Below are 18601 nucleotides of genomic sequence, written 5' to 3'. Positions count from 1 at the left end.
GGTCTTTTTGAGACAGGGTCTCCCTGTAGCCCCAGCTGGCTTGGAACTTACTGTATACACCAGGCTGGCCTCGAACTCACAGAGATCTGCCTGCCTCTGCCTCCCAAGTGCTGGGATTAAAGGTGTGTGCCACCACACCCAGCTCAATTTTTTTTTTTTTTAGATGTTTTTATTTTATGTACATGCATGTATTTCCTGCATGTAAAGTGCACCTGTGTCCTGCAATGCCCGTGGAGGACAGAAGAGGCTGCCGGATCCCCTGGAACTTGAGTTATGGACAGTTGTCAGCTGCCATGTGGGTGCTGGGATTCGAACCCGAGTCTTCTGCAAGAACAGTCAGTGTTCTTAACTGCTGAGCCATCTCTCCAGCCCCTGTATTACAAATTTTTATAGTGAAATAGTAACAGGCTAAAGATTTATTTCTGTTTAAGCAGTATATAGCTACCCATTTTACAAACAGCCTCTTCTCCCTCTGCGGGTTAATTTTTGTTAACTTGACAGAAACTACAGGCACCTGGGAAGATGGAACCTTAATTGAGAAATTTGCTCCATCAAATTGGCCTGTGGGGCATTTTCATGATTTCTAATTGATGTAGGACAGCCCAACCCACTCTTGGCAGTGCTATCTTTGGGAAAGTGGACTTGGGCTGTATAAGAAAGGTAGCTGAGGGGTTGGAGAGATGGCTCAGCAGTTAAGAGCACTGGCTGCTCTTGCAGAGATCCCAGGTTCAATTCCCAGCACCTATATGCTAACAATTGTTGGTAACTCCAATTCAGGGAAATCTGTTGCCCTCTTACATACATGCAGGCAATATACTTATACACACACACACAAAATTAATAATAAAACATATTTGAAACAAAGATTGATTGCTGAACAAGCCACTGACAGTCTTCCATGGTTTCTGCTCCAGTTGCTTTTTTGCATGATGTTTATTATATTAACAGAAAGCAGAAGACTGGGACAGAGCCTTAAAAAGTTGCATTTGCATCTGGAAAATGGAAAGACATTAATTCTAAACATTGGTCATTGTAATACACTAGAGAGAACATTACCAGGAAAAGAATAATCTGTGAACCTTTGAAGAAAGAAGCTGTTGGACAAACTAAAATGGTTGGGGGTGTATGTTATAGTAAGTGTAAATAAATATAATAAGTATCAGTGAGTAAAAATGTTTTGGTAAGTGTAAGTTCCCAGTTATTAATTAGCAGTCAGTGGTGGAACTATTTTATCAAAATTCAAAGAAATCCACTCTTTGAGTTATATATTTGTCTTTTTTCTTTTTTGCAGAAGAAACCTAAACTGCTTAGTCTAAAGGAATCTTCTATGGCAGATGCCAGCAAGCATGGTGTTGGAACTGAGTCATTATTTTTTGATAAGGTAAGTAGTGAATAAGATTCGATACTATTAAGAACAAAAGAAAATCATCTAATCCCTAAGGTTTTTTTTCTCTTATTAGGATTTCCTGAGGTAGTTATTGTTTTAACCTTTTCTTGTTTTTGTTTTGAGGCATCATCTTACTTGGTCTGTAGCCCAGGATGGTCTTGACCTCATTATGAAGCCCAGGCTGGCCCTTAGCTCTTGATCCTTCTGCCGTGGCCTCCTAAGCGCCTATCTCACCTACATTAGTTTCTTTTTCTTTTTTTTCTCTCTCTTTTTTTTTTTTTTTTTTTTTGGTGATACTATGAACTCAGGACGACACACATGCTAAGCATGTTACCTGCTACTGAGCTACTGTGCTTAAGATGACTTATTATCTAGTTGCTCTGATGCTTTATTTGCAATATGTAAATAGTTGATGAAATGGTCTTGTGTTGCCCATACTGTCCTCAAACATGGCTATGAAGCCAAGAATAACCTTTAACTGATCCTCCTGCTTCCACCTACCAAGTGCTGAGTTTACAAGCATGCACTGTCATGCCCAGCTTGAGAATACTAATGGCATATTTTCAAAAGATCCAACGGTGTTTCTAAGGAACATTTGGAGTCAAAATTACCGCTGCACACAATTTTGTGTAGTATCTTCTTTTGACTCTACTTCCTTGGAATCAACTTGATGATCAACACAGCTTTTGTCAGGGTTGGAGAGTTCATTTGGTTAAGAGCATTGGCTGCTCTTGGAGAGGACCACGGTTTGGTTTTCAGTACCTATGTGGTTCCTCACAACTATCCCTAACTCCAATTCAAGGAATCCAATGCCCTCTTCTTCCATCCTCTACAGGCATTGTATACACTTGCATACATGCAGGCAAAACACTCATACACATAAAATAAAAACAAATACCTCTTCCCCCAAAATAAAACCCACAAGCAATTTCCATCAATGTAGTTGGTAGGCTTATTACAGGAACCAGCCTGGATTGATCTGGTGGTAGCTTACCTATCTTGCACCTCAGATCTTTGTAGAAAAAAAGTTACTTATTACTCCATTACTGATACTTTTAGATCTTTCTGTCTCTGTGCCTTCAGAAACTCTCTTGCTAAAGAATTACTTTATTCCAGACCGTGGGTAGAGTGGTGCACACTTGTTAATCTTAGCACTTGAGAGACAGAGGCAGGAGGATTGCTGCAAGTTCCAGGCCAACCTGGGCTATACAGTGAAATCTGCCTCAAAAAATTAATTAATTAAAAAAAAATACGGCCCTCCACATCAAGGGATTCTGCCTCAACAGATTCTGATGTCTATGCTATGTTATGGCTACTGACAGAAAAATCTGAAAATGTAAAGCTAGGCTTGTTGATAAACCACTGGGCCTGAAGGACTACAGTGCTAATCATTTGCTTTTTTAATCAAACCTCCAGATTTGTCACCTAATTCAGTAGTCTTACTTTCTGTATGCCATTAAAGTTTTGAGACATTAAAATGTGGAAGTGTTCAATGCTATAAGTAGAATAGCCTGATGATCAGAAGGCAGAAGTATCTTTTTAAAATTTTTCATTTGTATGAGAGAGTAGGGGGAGGTGGGAGTAGTGGGAGAGAGGGGGCTGGTTATATGCAGGTGTGGAGGTCAGAGGACGCATGTCAGCCCTCAGTTTCCACCCTGTTTGAGGCTAGGTCTCTTTTTGATCACCACTGCATACTCCAGGCTAGCTGGCTCTGAAACTTGCACAGATTCTATCTCTGCCTCTCATCTCATATGGATGTGCTGGAGTTAGATATGCACATTCCTGTATCTGGCTTTATGTGGGTTCTGGAGATCTAAATTCTGGTTCTCAAGTGTTCTTGCATTGTGAGCACTTTTATCAACGTAGCCATTTCTCTGGCCCTTTGTTTTGGTTTTGCGTGCGTGCGGGCGTGTGTGTGTGTGTGTGTGTGTGTGTGTGTGTGTGTGTGTGTATTTGTGTCACATCCATGTGCGCCTGTGCGTATGTGTATGTGTGGAGGTCAGAGGTTGATGCTGGATTTCTTCTTCAATTCTCCACCTTTTGTTTTGTGCATGTGCCTGTCATCAGCTTCAGTTGCTAGTGCTTGATCAATGTAATTTACTTGTTCATGTCTATTCTTACCCATTTAGAGTGTGTGGAGACAGATTATGGGTACCATAATATTTTCTGTTCTATTTTTTTGGTCTTTTTGAGACAGGGTCTCTGTGCAGCCCCAGCTGGCCCGGAACTCACTGTGGGGACCAGGCTAGCCTTGAACTCAGAGATCCACCTGCCTCTGCCTCTCAAGTGCTGGGACTGATGGCATGTGCCACTACGTCCAGCATAGGTACCATAATATTTTATCCACAAGTACTTTATTGTTTTAAAGTTGATTTCTTTGATGGCATTCAAACAAAGTAACAGTGATTTCTTTAGTCCAGCAAATATCAGTTCAAATTTACCCAGTTTAAAAAAAAATTAATCTAAGATCTTGATTTCCCTTGTAACTGTTTTTCTTCTGGTTGTTTCCATAAGGTCCGAAAGGCTCTGCGAAGTGCAGAGGCCTATGAAAACTTCCTGCGCTGTCTTGTTATCTTTAACCAGGAAGTGATCTCTCGGGCCGAGCTTGTACAGCTAGTCTCTCCTTTTCTGGGGTAAGTGAAGTAAGGAGTTTATCCCCTGGTACTTCTGATATGGAGATGAGGTGGTAATTGATTTGTTGAGAGTATGTGCTAGGCAAAGTCAACTGAGTTAAGTCAATTGTCTCAAATGTCAGTGTCAAAAGAGCCCTAGGAAGTCTTCCAGTTTAACTTTTAAGATGAGAAAATGGCATGTTCACTGAAGTATCAGTTAACTGATTGACAGTACTAATGGTCTCTTGATTGTCTGACCAGTGCTAAATGTTTATAGAGACAAATCTCTCAGAGCTTAAGAATCTTTTGGGGTTTTGAGAGGAGGTTTCACTGTAGCACTGACTGGCCTGAAACTTGCTATGTAGTCCAGGCTGGCTTTGAATCCACAGAGATCTGCCTTCCTCTGCCTCCCAACTACTGGGATCAAAGGCATGCTTGCCTGGCAAGCTTTAGAATCTTGATTTCAGGAGGAGGGGTATGCTGGAGAGATGGTTTAGCAGTTAAGAGGCACTGGCTGATCGGTTCGATTCCCAGGACCTACCTGGCGGCTAGCAATCATTCCTAACTCTAGTTCCAGGGCATCCAACACCCTCTTCTGACCTCCTCGGGCATTACATGACACCGGTGCACTTATATTCATGCAGACAATACTCTCATGCACGTAAAATAAAATAACACTTTTTAAAAACCGAAAATATTTAGAATTTTGATAACATTTGACATCCTAAGAATGTGAATCCTAAAGCAATATTCTTGATCCAGAGAATGACTTATTGCCTAGTTTCAGTTTAACTGTTCCATTCCCCCTTAACTAATTGGAGAAAATCTGTAAGGAAAAAGGCGTCTATCTAAATGGTTAGACTCAATTCTTCTTAGATGGGAAATAATTGTTACTGAAATTTGTTCCTGTTAGCTGAGTTTTAACCCAACCATGAATGGTGATAGAGGCAGAATGCAGTTATTATGAGGTGTAATTAACCGCTTAACCAGTTTTTGGTTTGGTCCTTTAGGAAATTCCCTGAATTGTTTAATTGGTTTAAAAACTTTCTGGGCTATAAGGAGTCTGTACATTTGGAAACCTTTCCAAAGGAACGAGCTACAGAGGGCATTGCCATGGAGATAGATTATGCCTCTTGTAAACGGCTGGGCTCCAGTTACAGAGCCCTACCAAAAAGTTACCAGCAGCCTAAGTGTACAGGACGGACTCCTCTCTGTAAAGAGGTAAGGATCACCCTTGGCTCAATAGGATTTTTTTTTTTTTTTTAAATGTATACGCACATATGCCTTGGCATGCTTATAGAGGTCAGTGGACAATTTGTGGGAGTCATTCCTTTCCTTTTATGTGAGTTCTAAGGATTGAACTCTGGTTGTTACGGCTTGATGACAAGTGCTGTTACTGTAGGAAAGACCAGAAAGAATTTTTATGAATGGTGAAATTACAATCTTTCTTTACTATCCTTTTGTAAACTCACTAAAGGTAAGGTATATGGAATATTGCTAGCTGTTTTCTTCCCCCTTTTGAGTTTTAGCTTTTTACTAGAATGTTTAATCACCATAAACCTTCTACAGGCCTTTCAACTGCTTCTTTTTCTACCCAAAGGTTTTAAATGATACTTGGGTTTCCTTCCCATCATGGTCTGAAGACTCCACCTTTGTTAGTTCCAAGAAGACTCAGTATGAAGAACATATTTATCGTTGTGAAGATGAACGATTTGAGGTATAACCTCCTTTGTCATTTTGAGAAAATGGGACGATCTTAAATACTGTATATGAGTGTTAGCTTTTTAAGAAAGGTCAAGAGTAGAGCCTGATAGTACATGCCTATAATTGGTAGGTTAGGTATGGGAAGACCTGGAATGAGTGACTGGTAGAGATCCTCTGTAGTCCTCAAGAATTCTGACACTAGGCCAAAATTTTCGTTGTTTAGATAAAATTCATTTAACCTCCCTTTTTGATGGTGAATTAGTGAATTCTATTTACATGTATCTGATTTAGTGTATTATATTAAAATTACTGGTACTGCTTTTTAAAATCTGTGAGAAACATCTTGTTTATGCTGATTTAGCTTTCTGCCAGTTTTCCTTCTTCCGGTTACTTTAGCTATTTTCTGTTTTGAATTAATCACCTGGTGCCTATCTACTGGCTGGTGGATAATGTTTTTTGCTCTTGGCGTTTATGAGCTTTTTCAACCATTTACAGAAAACTAAATCAGGATAGGTGTTAAATTCCACAGGGAGGGTTTTTAATTTTGTTTCTTGAATAGGGCCTCACTATGTAATTCTGGCTTGATTTATACCTCATTTGTGTAGACCAGGCTTGTCTTGAACTCAGAGATCCTCCTGTTTTTGCTTTCCCAGTGCTGGGACTAAAGAATTATTTTTAATGAGTTATCAGTGTATATGGATAGTTGTTAGCTGCCATGTAGGTGCTGAGACTTGAACCCAGGTCTTCTGTAAGAGCAGCCAGTGCTCTTAACCACTGAGCCATTTCTCCAGTCCAGCATTAAAGTTTTTAATCAAGCTAAAGAACATATTACTAGCTGAATACAGTGGTACATTGCCTGTGGTCACTAATATAGTAGGAGGATTCAGGAGTTCAAATGCATCCTCAGCTACATAGCCAGTTTGAGGCCAGCCTGGGCTACAGGAGACCCTGTCTCAGAAGCAAGGAAAGAAAGTATGGGTAATCACTGAGTTTATTACCACTAGATGTGAAACAGTAACTTAATATTTAAATATTTTAGGCATATTTGTTTCAAGTTATGCCAGAAAAAACTGTTACCACTGATTGAGTGGTCTTTCGGGATTGTTTTGTTACTATTTGTAACAGGTTTTCACATTTAAGAAAAGTTCATGGGTTAGGTGTGATGGCTCACACTTATAATTCCAGCATTTAGGAGCAGAGGATTACCACAAGTTCAAGGCCAGTCTGGTCTACATAGATAATTCCAGGTCTGCCAGGGCAGTGTAGTAAGGACCTGTGTCAAAATTCACATTTCTATACATCTACTATAATTTTTAAAAAATATTATTTACTGACAAAACTACTACCAAGCTTCAACAATAATGTGAAATTTGTCCATGTTCCCTTTCCTAATTCTCTAGCCTATACTAAGATTTTTAATTTAATATTTTTTTAAAGAAAATAATACTAATAAATTTTTTAAATGTCAAAAATAATATCAAAACAAAGTGTAAAGAAAAGTATCAGTGAAATAGCCTTTGAGGTCTCTCTGGCTTAGGTTCAGCATGCTATGGGTCATGATCAGAGTGATAACTATTAATCTATGTGCCCTGCATATTGTACTTAATGACTTTCCTGTGTGGCATCATTTGTTCCTGAAAACAGCCTTATAAAAGTAGTGTTAAGTTATAGGTGCTGCTGTTCACATTTAATGATAGTAAGGAGGCTTACGTGGCTGGTATGTCAGAATAAGTACTCAAATCCTAAGAAATTTGACTCCCTCCTTAGACTTCCAATGTTGCTTTATTTTGGTTTGGGTCCTGACCACCTTTTTTTGGCTTTTTTAGCTTGATGTAGTTTTAGAGACCAATCTTGCAACAATCCGGGTTCTGGAAGCAATACAGAAAAAACTTTCTCGCTTATCTGCTGAGGAACAAGCCAAATTTCGCTTGGATAACACCCTTGGGGGCACATCAGAAGTCATTCATCGAAAAGCACTCCAGAGGATATATGCTGATAAAGCAGCTGATATCATCGATGGTCTGAGGAAGAACCCCTCCATTGCTGTCCCCATTGTTCTTAAAAGGTATCTGGGCAAATAAGCATTCCCATTCTCTCATCTTGGTGTAGTTAGAAATCAAGTACAGAGTAAAATGGTAGAACTTATTTTGGTTTTGTTGTAACAGAATAAAGCCTGAGAGATTTTTATTAAAGGACTAGAAGTGTAGCTCAGTGATAGAGTACTTGCCCAACATGCATAAGAACTTGACTTAGATACCTGTGCTGCAGAGAGGAAAGTGAGTATGAGTTTTATGTTGGAGTGCTTTGTGTTTATGTTTGAAGGTTGGTTTTTGTTTGTTTGTTTGTTTCTTTTCAGAGAGGGGATTGAACCTAAGACCATTTGTGTAGCATGTTAGGCAAGTCCTTTACCATGAGTTGGATCCTCATCCCACCCTATAAGAAGGTCTGCTCCCTCCGTCTCTTCCTTCCCTCCCTTCCCTCCCCTCTCCCTTCCCCTCCCCTCCCCCTAGTCTTTCTTTAAAGCAGGGTCTTCACATATCCCAGGTCTGGCCTGGAACTTGCTCTTGACTGAAGATGACCTTGAACTTCTGATCTTCTTGCTTTCTGCCAAGTATTAGGATTATAAGCACGTGCCACCACATTCTGCTTTATAGGTCTTTTTTTTTTTTTTTACTTTAAAAAAATTATTTTTTTTATGTGTGTGCATGTTTTGTCTGCATGTAGGTAAGTGCACCCCAGTCGTGCAATGCCTGTGGAGGTCAGAAGAGGCTGTTGGATCCCCTGGGACTGGAGTTAGGACAGTTGTTAGCTGCCATGTGATGCTGGGATTTGAACCCGGGTCTTCTGCAAGAACAACCAGTGTTCTTAACTGCTAAGCCATGTCTCCAGCCCCTATAGGTCTTATTTTAGAGTTCTTGATTTTGCTTTGTTTTCGACAAGGTTTGTAGCTGAGGATGACTTCTAATTCCTAATCTGCCTGCCTCTTCCCAGGTGCTGGGATTACAAGTGTTTGCCATTATGATGGGCTTGGTGTTTTTAGTTTTTAATTAATCAATTGCTTTAAGGTGATTGTGTATTGGTATGTTGGCCAAAAGGCCTCAGAATCCTGGATCAAGCAATCCTTCTGTCTCTGCTTCCTCAGTGTCTGGGACTAGAAGCTCTTGCTGCTGTGCACTGCTTAGAAGAGAGGGTGCTTTAAAATACAGAAAAGAACAAAGAAAACCAAATATATATGTCATTTAGTACTACTAATTTTTGTTACCATCTTTCTTTAGGTTTTGATAAGAAAAGCCACTCTTTGTGGTTTATACTTATATACATCTTTTGTAACAAACGCCTTTGCTTGCCATATTTTAGGTATCTTCATTTAGCCTTGATGTTAGACGTAGGTGTAAAAGGATTTTTGTAACTACCTAAATCCAGACATCAATCAGGTGACAGGGAGTCTGAACCCCATTGTCCCTTCAGTCTGTGGCCCCTTTTGTCTGTGCATATCTTTGCTAAGGGTCGAGTCCCCTTTTTAGTATCACCTGATGGGAATTCTTCCTTGCTGTGCAATGCCTATTCACAAATGCCTTTTTCCTTCTTAGTGGTCTCCTTAAAAACTGATACAGAATGATGATGTTTTTCTTTCCAGTGACATTTAATTTCTGGCTTTTGGAGATGTATGTTACTCTTACAGTGTTTTTTGGGGGCGATTTTCCCTTTTCTGGATCATTAGGATTCATTCTTATCAGGCTTCTCAGCCTCTGCAGTACCCTGTTCCTTCCTTTTCTACCCCTCCTGTAGTAACTGAAACCCTTCCCACAAACCCTTCCCAGCAGTCTTAGGTGGACCCCATTTCCACCTAAGACTGCACCTCAGTCTTAACAAGCTCCATGAGCTTGCTATGGTTCTGTTCTTTTTTGTTGTTCAAATTCTCTTCTCTTGAACTTTGCATTTCTATTAGTATAGTAAACATTCTGAGTCATGTATCAAAGATGCAGGTTCAATTTTGCTTTAGTTGGCCAAGAAGAACTTAATTTTCCAAGAATAATCACTGAAACTAGATGTGGAGGCTCATGCCTGTGATTCCAACACTAGGGAATCAGAGGGAGGAGGATTGCCATAAGTTTGAGGCTAGCCTGGTCTACATGGTCAGTTCATTCAGGGCTTTACAGCAAGACTCTCAGAAATTACCCCCTTCCCCAAAAAACCAGCCTCATTGATAATACCAAGAATATTATCTTAAGTTACCAACAATCTGGACACATTTTACATAGATTTGAGAAATAAGCATGGCATATTTCTCATTTCTTAACCCTCTAAATTCCCACACACTCTTTTTATTTTATTATTTTTATTTTATGTGTATGAATGTATTGCCTTGCATGTGTGTAAGTGCATCGATGTCGTGCAATTCTTGCAGAGGTCAGAAGAGGGCGTTGGATCCCCATGGGCTGGAATTACAGACAGTTGATAACTGCCATGTGGGTGCTGGGAATCGAACCCAGGTCCTCTGCAAGAGCAGCCTTAACTGCTGAGCCATCTCTCCAGCCCCAGTCCCCACATATTCTTACTTGCATCTCCCTTCCCACCCTGCTAGGTTGAAGATGAAAGAGGAAGAATGGCGAGAAGCACAGAGAGGCTTCAACAAGGTGTGGCGAGAGCAAAATGAAAAGTACTACTTAAAGTCTCTGGACCACCAGGGCATCAACTTTAAACAGAATGACACCAAGGTCCTGAGGTCTAAGAGCTTACTCAATGAGATCGAGAGTATCTATGATGAGGTGAGCTGGGTGACTCTGCATCTGGGTGAACTCTAGTCTTTATGTTCACTAGTCTTTATGTTCAACCTAGCTTTGATTCTTAGAAATTATCTTCAAGAGTTGATGATTCTTGCTTCATAATTAGTCTATTGTACCTTTTGTTTTGTTTTTGGGCTTGAGACAGAGGTCTCTCTGTATCCCCAGCTGGCTTGGAACTTGTTATGTAGACCAGGCTGGCCTGGAACTCACAGAGATTCACCTGCCTGTCTCCCAAGTGCTGGGATTAAGGGCATGTACCACCACACCCAACTCTACTGTAGCTTTTTATTCCTAATTCACTGTCTTAAACTTAAGTCTCTTTGTTATACTTAGATTTTTTTTTCCCCTCTAGTTTCCTACTTTTCATTCTGGTTTCAATTTACGTTTTCTGCCTCCTACTTCTCCCACTACATATTTCCTCAAAACTGTAACTTGTATTTGTAGAGACCATCTCATCTACCACAGTTTAAACTGTTGATAATCCTGTACTCAGTACATTTACCAGGATTATAAATAATACCAGAAGTTAAAATAATAGTAAATGAACATTTATAAAATGCTTAATTATCCCTGGTGGACAACGTTCCATTGTTACCCTCGATATGCCCCACTCACAACCTGTACCCTATATCATTCATAAATGCTAATCTAGGACTTTAATGACAGTTTCAATTCTGTACCCTTCCATCCTTCCCCTTCCCTCTTCTCCCCTCCCCTCCCTTCATCTTTTTGAGACAGGGTCTTCTTGTAGCCCCACCTGGCCTGGAACTAGCTATATAGACCAGGCTGGCATTGAACTCACAGAGATCTGCCTGCCTCTGAGTGCTGGGACTAAAGGTGTGCTCCACCATGTCTGGCTTTTCTTTTTTCTTTTCTTTTCTTTTTTTTTTTCTTCTTTTTCCTTTCCTTTTTTTATTTTACCCTTTTTTTCTATAAATCTTCAGTGTTTAAAAGATGCTAGTCTTTTTGTATCAAGCTACATTGCCCACAGTACCTGTGTATATTTGGAGGAGGCACAAAAATAATTATTATTAAGGTCAGTTCCTACATTTTGGATTGGGTAGCCACCATAATATATATATGTATGTATTTTGAGACAGTCACTATATAAGCCCAAGCTGGCCTATAACTTGCAACCCTCCTGCCTTAGCCTCCCAAGGGCTGGGACTTTAGGTGTCTGTCACTGTGTACAGCTACCACGTGGCTGATAATAAAATGTACTGCTGGAGGCTGGAGAGATGGCTTAGCACTGACTGCTCTTACAGAGGCCCAGGGTTCAATTTCCAGCACTTGTATGGCAGCTAACAACCGTTTGTAACTCTAGTTCCAGGGCATCTAACACCCTCTTCTGACCTCCATGGGCATTGTATAACATAGGTGTACTTAACATACTTGCAGACAGTACACTTATACACATAAAATACTAATAAATATTTTTTAAATACACAAAATGTACTGTTGGTGTAGTCTTCTAGGTTTGTTGTTGCTGTACACGTCATACAGTACTTTTGTGTCTATTCCATCAGAGGCAAGAGCAGGCTACAGAAGAGAATGCTGGTGTACCCGTTGGCCCACACCTCTCGCTTGCCTATGAAGACAAACAGATACTAGAAGATGCTGCTGCTCTGATTATCCATCATGTGAAGAGACAGACAGGCATTCAGAAGGAGGACAAGTATAAAATCAAGCAAATCATGCACCATTTCATTCCAGATCTCCTGTTTGCTCAGAGAGGTGATCTCTCAGATGTGGAAGAGGAAGAAGAAGAAGAGATGGATGTAGATGAAGCCACAGGAACGGCTAAGAAGCACAATGGTGTTGGGGGCAGCCCCCCTAAATCCAAATTATTGTTTAGTAACACAGCAGCTCAAAAATTAAGAGGGATGGATGAAGTATACAACCTCTTCTATGTTAATAACAATTGGTATATCTTTATGCGACTGCATCAGATTCTCTGCTTGAGGCTGCTACGGATTTGTTCCCAAGCTGAACGGCAAATTGAAGAAGAAAACCGAGAGAGAGAGTGGGAACGGGAGGTTCTAGGCATAAAGCGAGACAAGAGTGATAGCCCTGCCATACAGCTACGTCTCAAAGAACCTAGTGAGTGCTTATATGGTTGTCTTATAGAGATAATATGGGGCTGGCAACTTCAAGGCCTAGTTAGACTTGGGACTGCGTTCTTTAATGTTTAGAGCCATTGGCCTAAGGGTTTTAGATTTGACATAGGGTTCATATCCTACCTCTGCAACTTACTGGTTGTGTGACCTTAAACCTGTGAACTGGTACACAAACCTGGAAAACAGGTGGTAGTTTTTACTTTATGGGGTTGCTTGGGAATGTAGGGAAAAGATGTGTAACACCTTGTGCAGTGCTTGGTCCATAAACATAGTCTGTAGTTGGCACTGTGCATATATATCAGTGATAGAGCAATGGTTGCCCAAATGGCAGCTCTCCGGTATCTCATAAGACAGAGACAAAAATAGCAGTTAATTCCATTCCATGATAACATAAATTCCCAGTGCTTTGTGCCTAGACCAAATAGTTTTCTCAAATGTATCTCTTTATTGCACTTCATGGCTCATTCCTAGTGTTTTCAGAAAAGGAATTGAAACTTGATGGTGTGAGACACATAGCAGAGGAATAAAGACAAAGAATTCAAGAAAAGGAAAGCATTAAAAAAGCTACCGTATACTCTAAGCCATTCTGTGCTGGCTGCTTCCAGATATGAGTTTGGTTCATAAGTTAGGTATTTAACTTTATAGTGGATGATTGTGGCAGGAATCCCATATGAACCCTAGCTTCTATCTGTTGAGGATCCAGTGACACCAAGAATACTTTGAAAAGCCTTTATCTGTATTAGTCCTAACTTGAAGAAAACAAACTTAGGGCCTAAGTGTAGTGATTCCTTCTTCTTTGGTAGAAATTACAAATAAAATGCCCAGAACTGGTCTTGACTACTTTTAACCTGGTTTTAGACTGACTGTTGTTGAGTGATAATACTAACCCTCACCCTGATTGTAGCTTCTGGATATAAATCTGTGGTTTGGACTTTGCTTTATTGTAGCATATTTAAAGCTATATGCCTATTCCATGGTGATGTTCTGTGATGAAACTCAAGCCTATTGCATATTGTAAACAGTAATTGTTCTGTTTTGCCTGTTTGTAAGGGTTCCGTCACACATCAGGTATACCCAGTTTTGATCTTAGGCTGCAAAATAGGTGGCCCTTAGAAAAAGGTGGCTGTTAGTCAAAGAAGAATACTTTCTATAATTACAGTTTTTTAAATCAACTTTTTTTTTAAAGTGCAAAGAAGTTACAAGGTCAGAATTTTGTGCATGTCTGGTTTATGTGCACATGTGTGTGCGAATGGATGTGCAGCATGTCTATATGGAGGCTAGAGGAGGACATGTGGTGTCCTCTATCACTCTCTGAGACAGGATCTCTCACTGAACCTGGAGCTGTGCTGGCAGTCAGCAAGCCCCAGCAATCCACCTCTTTCTGCCCACCCCCACAGCACTGGGGTTACAGGTAGCTACGCCCAGGTTTTTACATGAGTGCTGGGGATATCAACTTAGGACCCCATGTTTATGTAGCAAGTACTCTTATCCAATGAACCATTTTCCCTGCCCCACAAATCAGAATTGTACCATTTTATAAATTTTTTCCATAGTGAACATACTTTAGTCAGGAAAGAGACCAAGAAATAGTATATAACCAAGATCATGTGGCCTCATGCCACTATCTTGATTTCCAGTCCTAGAGATTGATTTTTTGGTGTTTGATACAGATTCTTGCTACCTAACTCTCAATCTCCTGGTACTTGCTATGTAGTCCGAGCTGGCCTCAGACTCTCAGCAATTCTTCCATAACCTTCCTGGGAATACAGACAAGTGCCATCATTCCCAGTTTGAGATTTGTTTTTGACCTTTACATAAATGGGTGCTATTTGGTAAGTTGAAAAGGAGACAGCATTCCTTAATGCCCTATGCCATATGTCTCCTTACTGATAAGATTCATTCCAGCTAGTATTTTAAGTGATTTATATGCAGCAAGTATGGGTCCTTTCATGCAATTTGTGCAGTATAATGTTGCAAATCCATTTTAAACAAAAGGACATTGACAAATGTGGATTAGTTCATTATTCATAAAGGACTTAATTTGCACATGTATTCTTTTGTTCCCAAGACGTTTCCAAGTGCCAGCTAACATCCAGCTGTACCTGGCTTTCCTTCTCTGTACTTGATTCTTGAATGAAATCGCTCTATAAGTGAGTGACTCTTTTGAGGAATGCTCTTGTGTAAGTTAGAGAACCAACAATTTGAAGGATCCTCTTTCTTAGGACATTTTGCTCTCCTTTCACACAGTTCAGCAGTGCTAAAAAGTCTTTCTACATAGTTAGTGTTATTTATTTATTTATTTATTTATGTATTTATTTTTTGGTGTGTTGGAAGCCTCTTTTAAAAACTTGTTTGTACTTGGATAGACAACACTAGTGCCTATACCACCTGTCAGATTTCATCTCTGCCTGCAGTGGGATGAGTGGACATGTTTTGAGTATTTGGTGTGTGTCCTTTCAAATGCCACCTGTGGGATTTTCTCTACTCTCTGTCCTTGTTCTTTCTTAGCAGAGTAAGGCCTTACCTATCTCATCTTTCCCATAGTGGATGTTGATGTAGAAGATTATTACCCAGCTTTCCTGGACATGGTGCGGAGCCTGCTTGATGGCAACATAGACTCATCACAGTATGAAGATTCACTGAGAGAGATGTTCACCATCCATGCCTACATTGCCTTTACTATGGACAAACTAATCCAGAGCATCGTCAGACAGGTGAGAGGGTATGATGGAGGTTAGGGCTGCCTAGGGAAGGTATGATGGGAAAAGAAAAAAGGCAAGAGTTTCATGGGAAAAGGAAAGCCAGCTTAGTCATATAACAGTTTTTATAAATGTATGCCTCTGAAGTGGAGAGGGCACAATTTAAGTGACATCTGTTGTGTGATTTTTCCTGGGGGGATTAGAACAAATGTCCATTTACCTGTATAAGGCACCAACAACAGACCATAGAAATGATTCTACCAAAGTCCAGCTTGGTGAACCAGTATTTTATTGGTGTTACTTACAGGACCATGGGTGACTCTTCACAAAAGTTGCATCCCTGGAGCTCACTGCATAGCTTGGCCTGTGAGTCTCCTGTCCCCTAGAAGTTGTTATTGCTTTCTATAGGAGGATCAGAAGTTCAAAATCATCCTCAGCTATATCCTAGCCCAGCTAGAATACATGAGGGGGGAGCGAGGAGAGAGAGAGAGAGAGAGAGAGAGAGAGAGAGAGAGAGAGAGAGAGAGAGAGGAAATTAATTCTTCTGTAAATTTTAGGAGCTTTCTGAACTTTGTTTTCTTTATTTCCTGAGCCTGATGTTTCAGTTTAGAGGAAATAGCTATACAATATCTGATTTCTCCTAAGGAATTGTGGCAGTTCCAGCTATGGAACTGGGTCCTTGCTTGTTCTCAGTGTGCCCTTGCAGTTGTATGACCATCATCAGAACCTATCCTGCTAGCCCAATGCTAGCTCCCTTGCCCTTATTGTTCCACCGCTTAACTTTTCTTGAAAAGCCTCTTCCACAGATGATGATAATTATGTTTACTTGCCTCATTTAATATTAGAATCTTTGACAGTGCTTTGCCCACCACATTCATCTGAGACTCGCTCAGCATTTAGTTTGTGGTTATTTTTGTTTTGTTCTTGGAAGTTTGAAAATATGTGGGGTTGGGGGCTGGAGAGAGAGTGCAGTGGTTAAGAACACTGACTGTTCTTGCAGAAGACCCAGGTTTGAATCCCAACACCCACATGGCAGCTAACAACTGTCCATAACTCCAGTTCCAGGGGACCCAGCAGTCTCTTTTGTCCTCTACAGGCATTGCACGACACAGGTGCGCTTACCTACATCCAGGTAGTACACATATACACGTAAAATAAAAATAACAAAATATTTAAAAAAATAAAATATGTGGGATTGGTTGTTTGAGATAGGGTCTCAGTTTATAGTCTTGGCTGACCTTGAACCAGTGAGCCTTGAGTGTCAGCTTCCTGGGTGCTGAGATGTCAGATGTGAGCTACCATACTCAGCTAATACATGATTCTTTATCACAGCCCTGTCCTTATGACAGATAGCCACGTTTTCTGCCCCATGGTTAGATTTCCTACTCAAGACAGCCTATAGTATACAGCTTTTGTAAACTAAAAACAGAACAAAGAAATTCTACCCAATGTCCACTATAGAAGAAAAAGCCCAATGTTCCCTTGGGAAAAGTACTGAATCTTTTTATAAAGAACCCCTGTTCTTCAGGATTGGTGAAGAAAGCTTCATGTACCTAAATCCTGGATTTACAGAAAATTGTCAGACAGCTTCTTCCTAAAGGTTATAGATGCTAATAGACCTTCCCATGAGGGGTTTATATGGTGACTGACCAAAATCAATATTGAATAGTCATCTATAGTCATAATTGAAAGACAAATCCGTTAACTCCCTAAATCTATATAAAACAAAAGCCCTAGTACCTGTATGTTTCTGCTTCCAAGCTTACTATTGGCTGGAAACCAAGACTTTGAAAGCACCAAACCAACAGCTTTGAATGTAAGCCAGTAAAACTTACTTGCTTTTCATAAGCCTGTGGTTAGCTTTGTTTACGGTTGTGGTTGTAGTTGTTGTTTTTGAGACAGGGCCTCCCTGTAGTCCCAGCTGGCCTGGAACTCACTATGTAGATTAGGCTGGCTTCGTTCGCACAGAGATCCACCAGCAGTTTTTTAAACCAATAGATATATAATTTATTTACTTAGAAACATCTGGTTATGACTTTATTAACATTATCTCAATACTTTTCTAAAAAATTGAAACAGGAGTTCCCTCCAGAAAACCTACATCAATGAGTTTTTTTAAAGGCATGTTCAAACTTCTCATCTTGACTCTTCACTGAGCTGTCTTCTTATCACTTTCTTTCTTCTTGGTGTTGCCCTAGAGGTGACTGCTGACAGAACAAGTTGGTTCATTCTGGTTTAAGAAGGATTGGTTTGCACTGGGGATTTCTTTAGCATCATTGGTAGAATTGTTGCCTAGTGTGTTCAAAGTCTTGGGTTTGATCCCAAGCACCCCATAGAATGTGAGTGGTGGCACATAGTTATAATTTGAGCACTTTGGGGGAGCAGGAGGATCAAGGTCATTCTTGGCTACATAAGGAGTTTGAGGCCAGTCTGGGATATATGCCATCCTGTCTCAAACAAAGAAAAAGGTTTCATTCTATGTATAGAATAGGCAGTCTTAGACATCTAAGTTTCAGAACTTAGAATTAGGTTGGATCATGTGAAGACCTGACTAGGGAAGCATCCTTTCTCCATAGACTTTTCCATTCTCGTAATTCTGTGCAGATGGACACTGAGCTTGTATTTCTGACTTCTTCAGCCCCCTGAGACTTTAGCATTACCCAGCTTTTCCATGCAAATGTTCCTCTGTCCAAAAAATCTTCCAAACATCATTGCAGGTGGCCAGGTGAAAGACTCACATGGGTGGGAATATGCATGCTTATACTTATCTCTGGATTGGTAGTGCTGCCCTTTCCAAAGATTCTGAGAGGAGCCAGATAGCTAAAGAGAGGAAATGGATACAGTGACACATAGTCTACTTTGACACAAAGTATAAGCCAGGAGGAGAATCTTCTTGGTATATTACTCATTATTTGGATTGAACTTTTCACCTTGCTTTTTTTTTCCTCATAAACTTTATTTTGACCTTTTACTGCATTATCAAGTCAAAATAAGCTTTATTTTAATGGTGATATCCTATCCTAATCTTTTATCCAAGCTGATTGTAATGTAACCATCTGGAGTTGCTAGAATTACTGCCCTTTTCTACCATCCTCAAATCTTTGTAACCTACAAATAGGTATCTAAGCATTTAAGATCACTTAATGTCAAAAATAGTTGTCATTGTTATTAATACTTCACAAAGAATGTATCTTTCTAAAAATAGATTCCTTAGTGGTTATGAGAATTTTTTTTCTTTCATTTTTTTTTTATTTATATTTTTTTAATTAGAGGAAGCATTTCATTACAATCAGCT

At 40.0% G+C, this 18601-nt stretch overlaps 1 protein-coding gene across 3 annotated transcripts in view; it reads left to right on the top strand.

Annotated features, from left to right (window-relative positions):
- Sin3a (SIN3 transcription regulator family member A) overlaps nucleotides 1-18601 on the top strand; it is an 80679-nt gene that overhangs the window by 38962 nt on the left and 23116 nt on the right. For all 3 annotated transcript variants that reach the window (XM_008844874.1, XM_029569227.1, XM_029569228.1), the window contains exons 9-16: nucleotides 1292-1381; nucleotides 3902-4020; nucleotides 5010-5220; nucleotides 5600-5716; nucleotides 7530-7768; nucleotides 10289-10472; nucleotides 12017-12590; nucleotides 15152-15321. In XM_008844874.1, the coding sequence (XP_008843096.1) occupies nucleotides 1292-1381; nucleotides 3902-4020; nucleotides 5010-5220; nucleotides 5600-5716; nucleotides 7530-7768; nucleotides 10289-10472; nucleotides 12017-12590; nucleotides 15152-15321 (1704 nt within the window). The remainder of the gene's footprint in view (nucleotides 1-1291; nucleotides 1382-3901; nucleotides 4021-5009; nucleotides 5221-5599; nucleotides 5717-7529; nucleotides 7769-10288; nucleotides 10473-12016; nucleotides 12591-15151; nucleotides 15322-18601) is intronic.

Source organism: Nannospalax galili, unplaced genomic scaffold, assembly GCF_000622305.1.
Source record: "Nannospalax galili isolate Female #2095 unplaced genomic scaffold, S.galili_v1.0 scaffold1622, whole genome shotgun sequence".
Taxonomy (NCBI): Eukaryota; Metazoa; Chordata; class Mammalia; order Rodentia; family Spalacidae; genus Nannospalax; species Nannospalax galili.
This window is presented reverse-complemented; position numbering and strand designations above follow the sequence as displayed.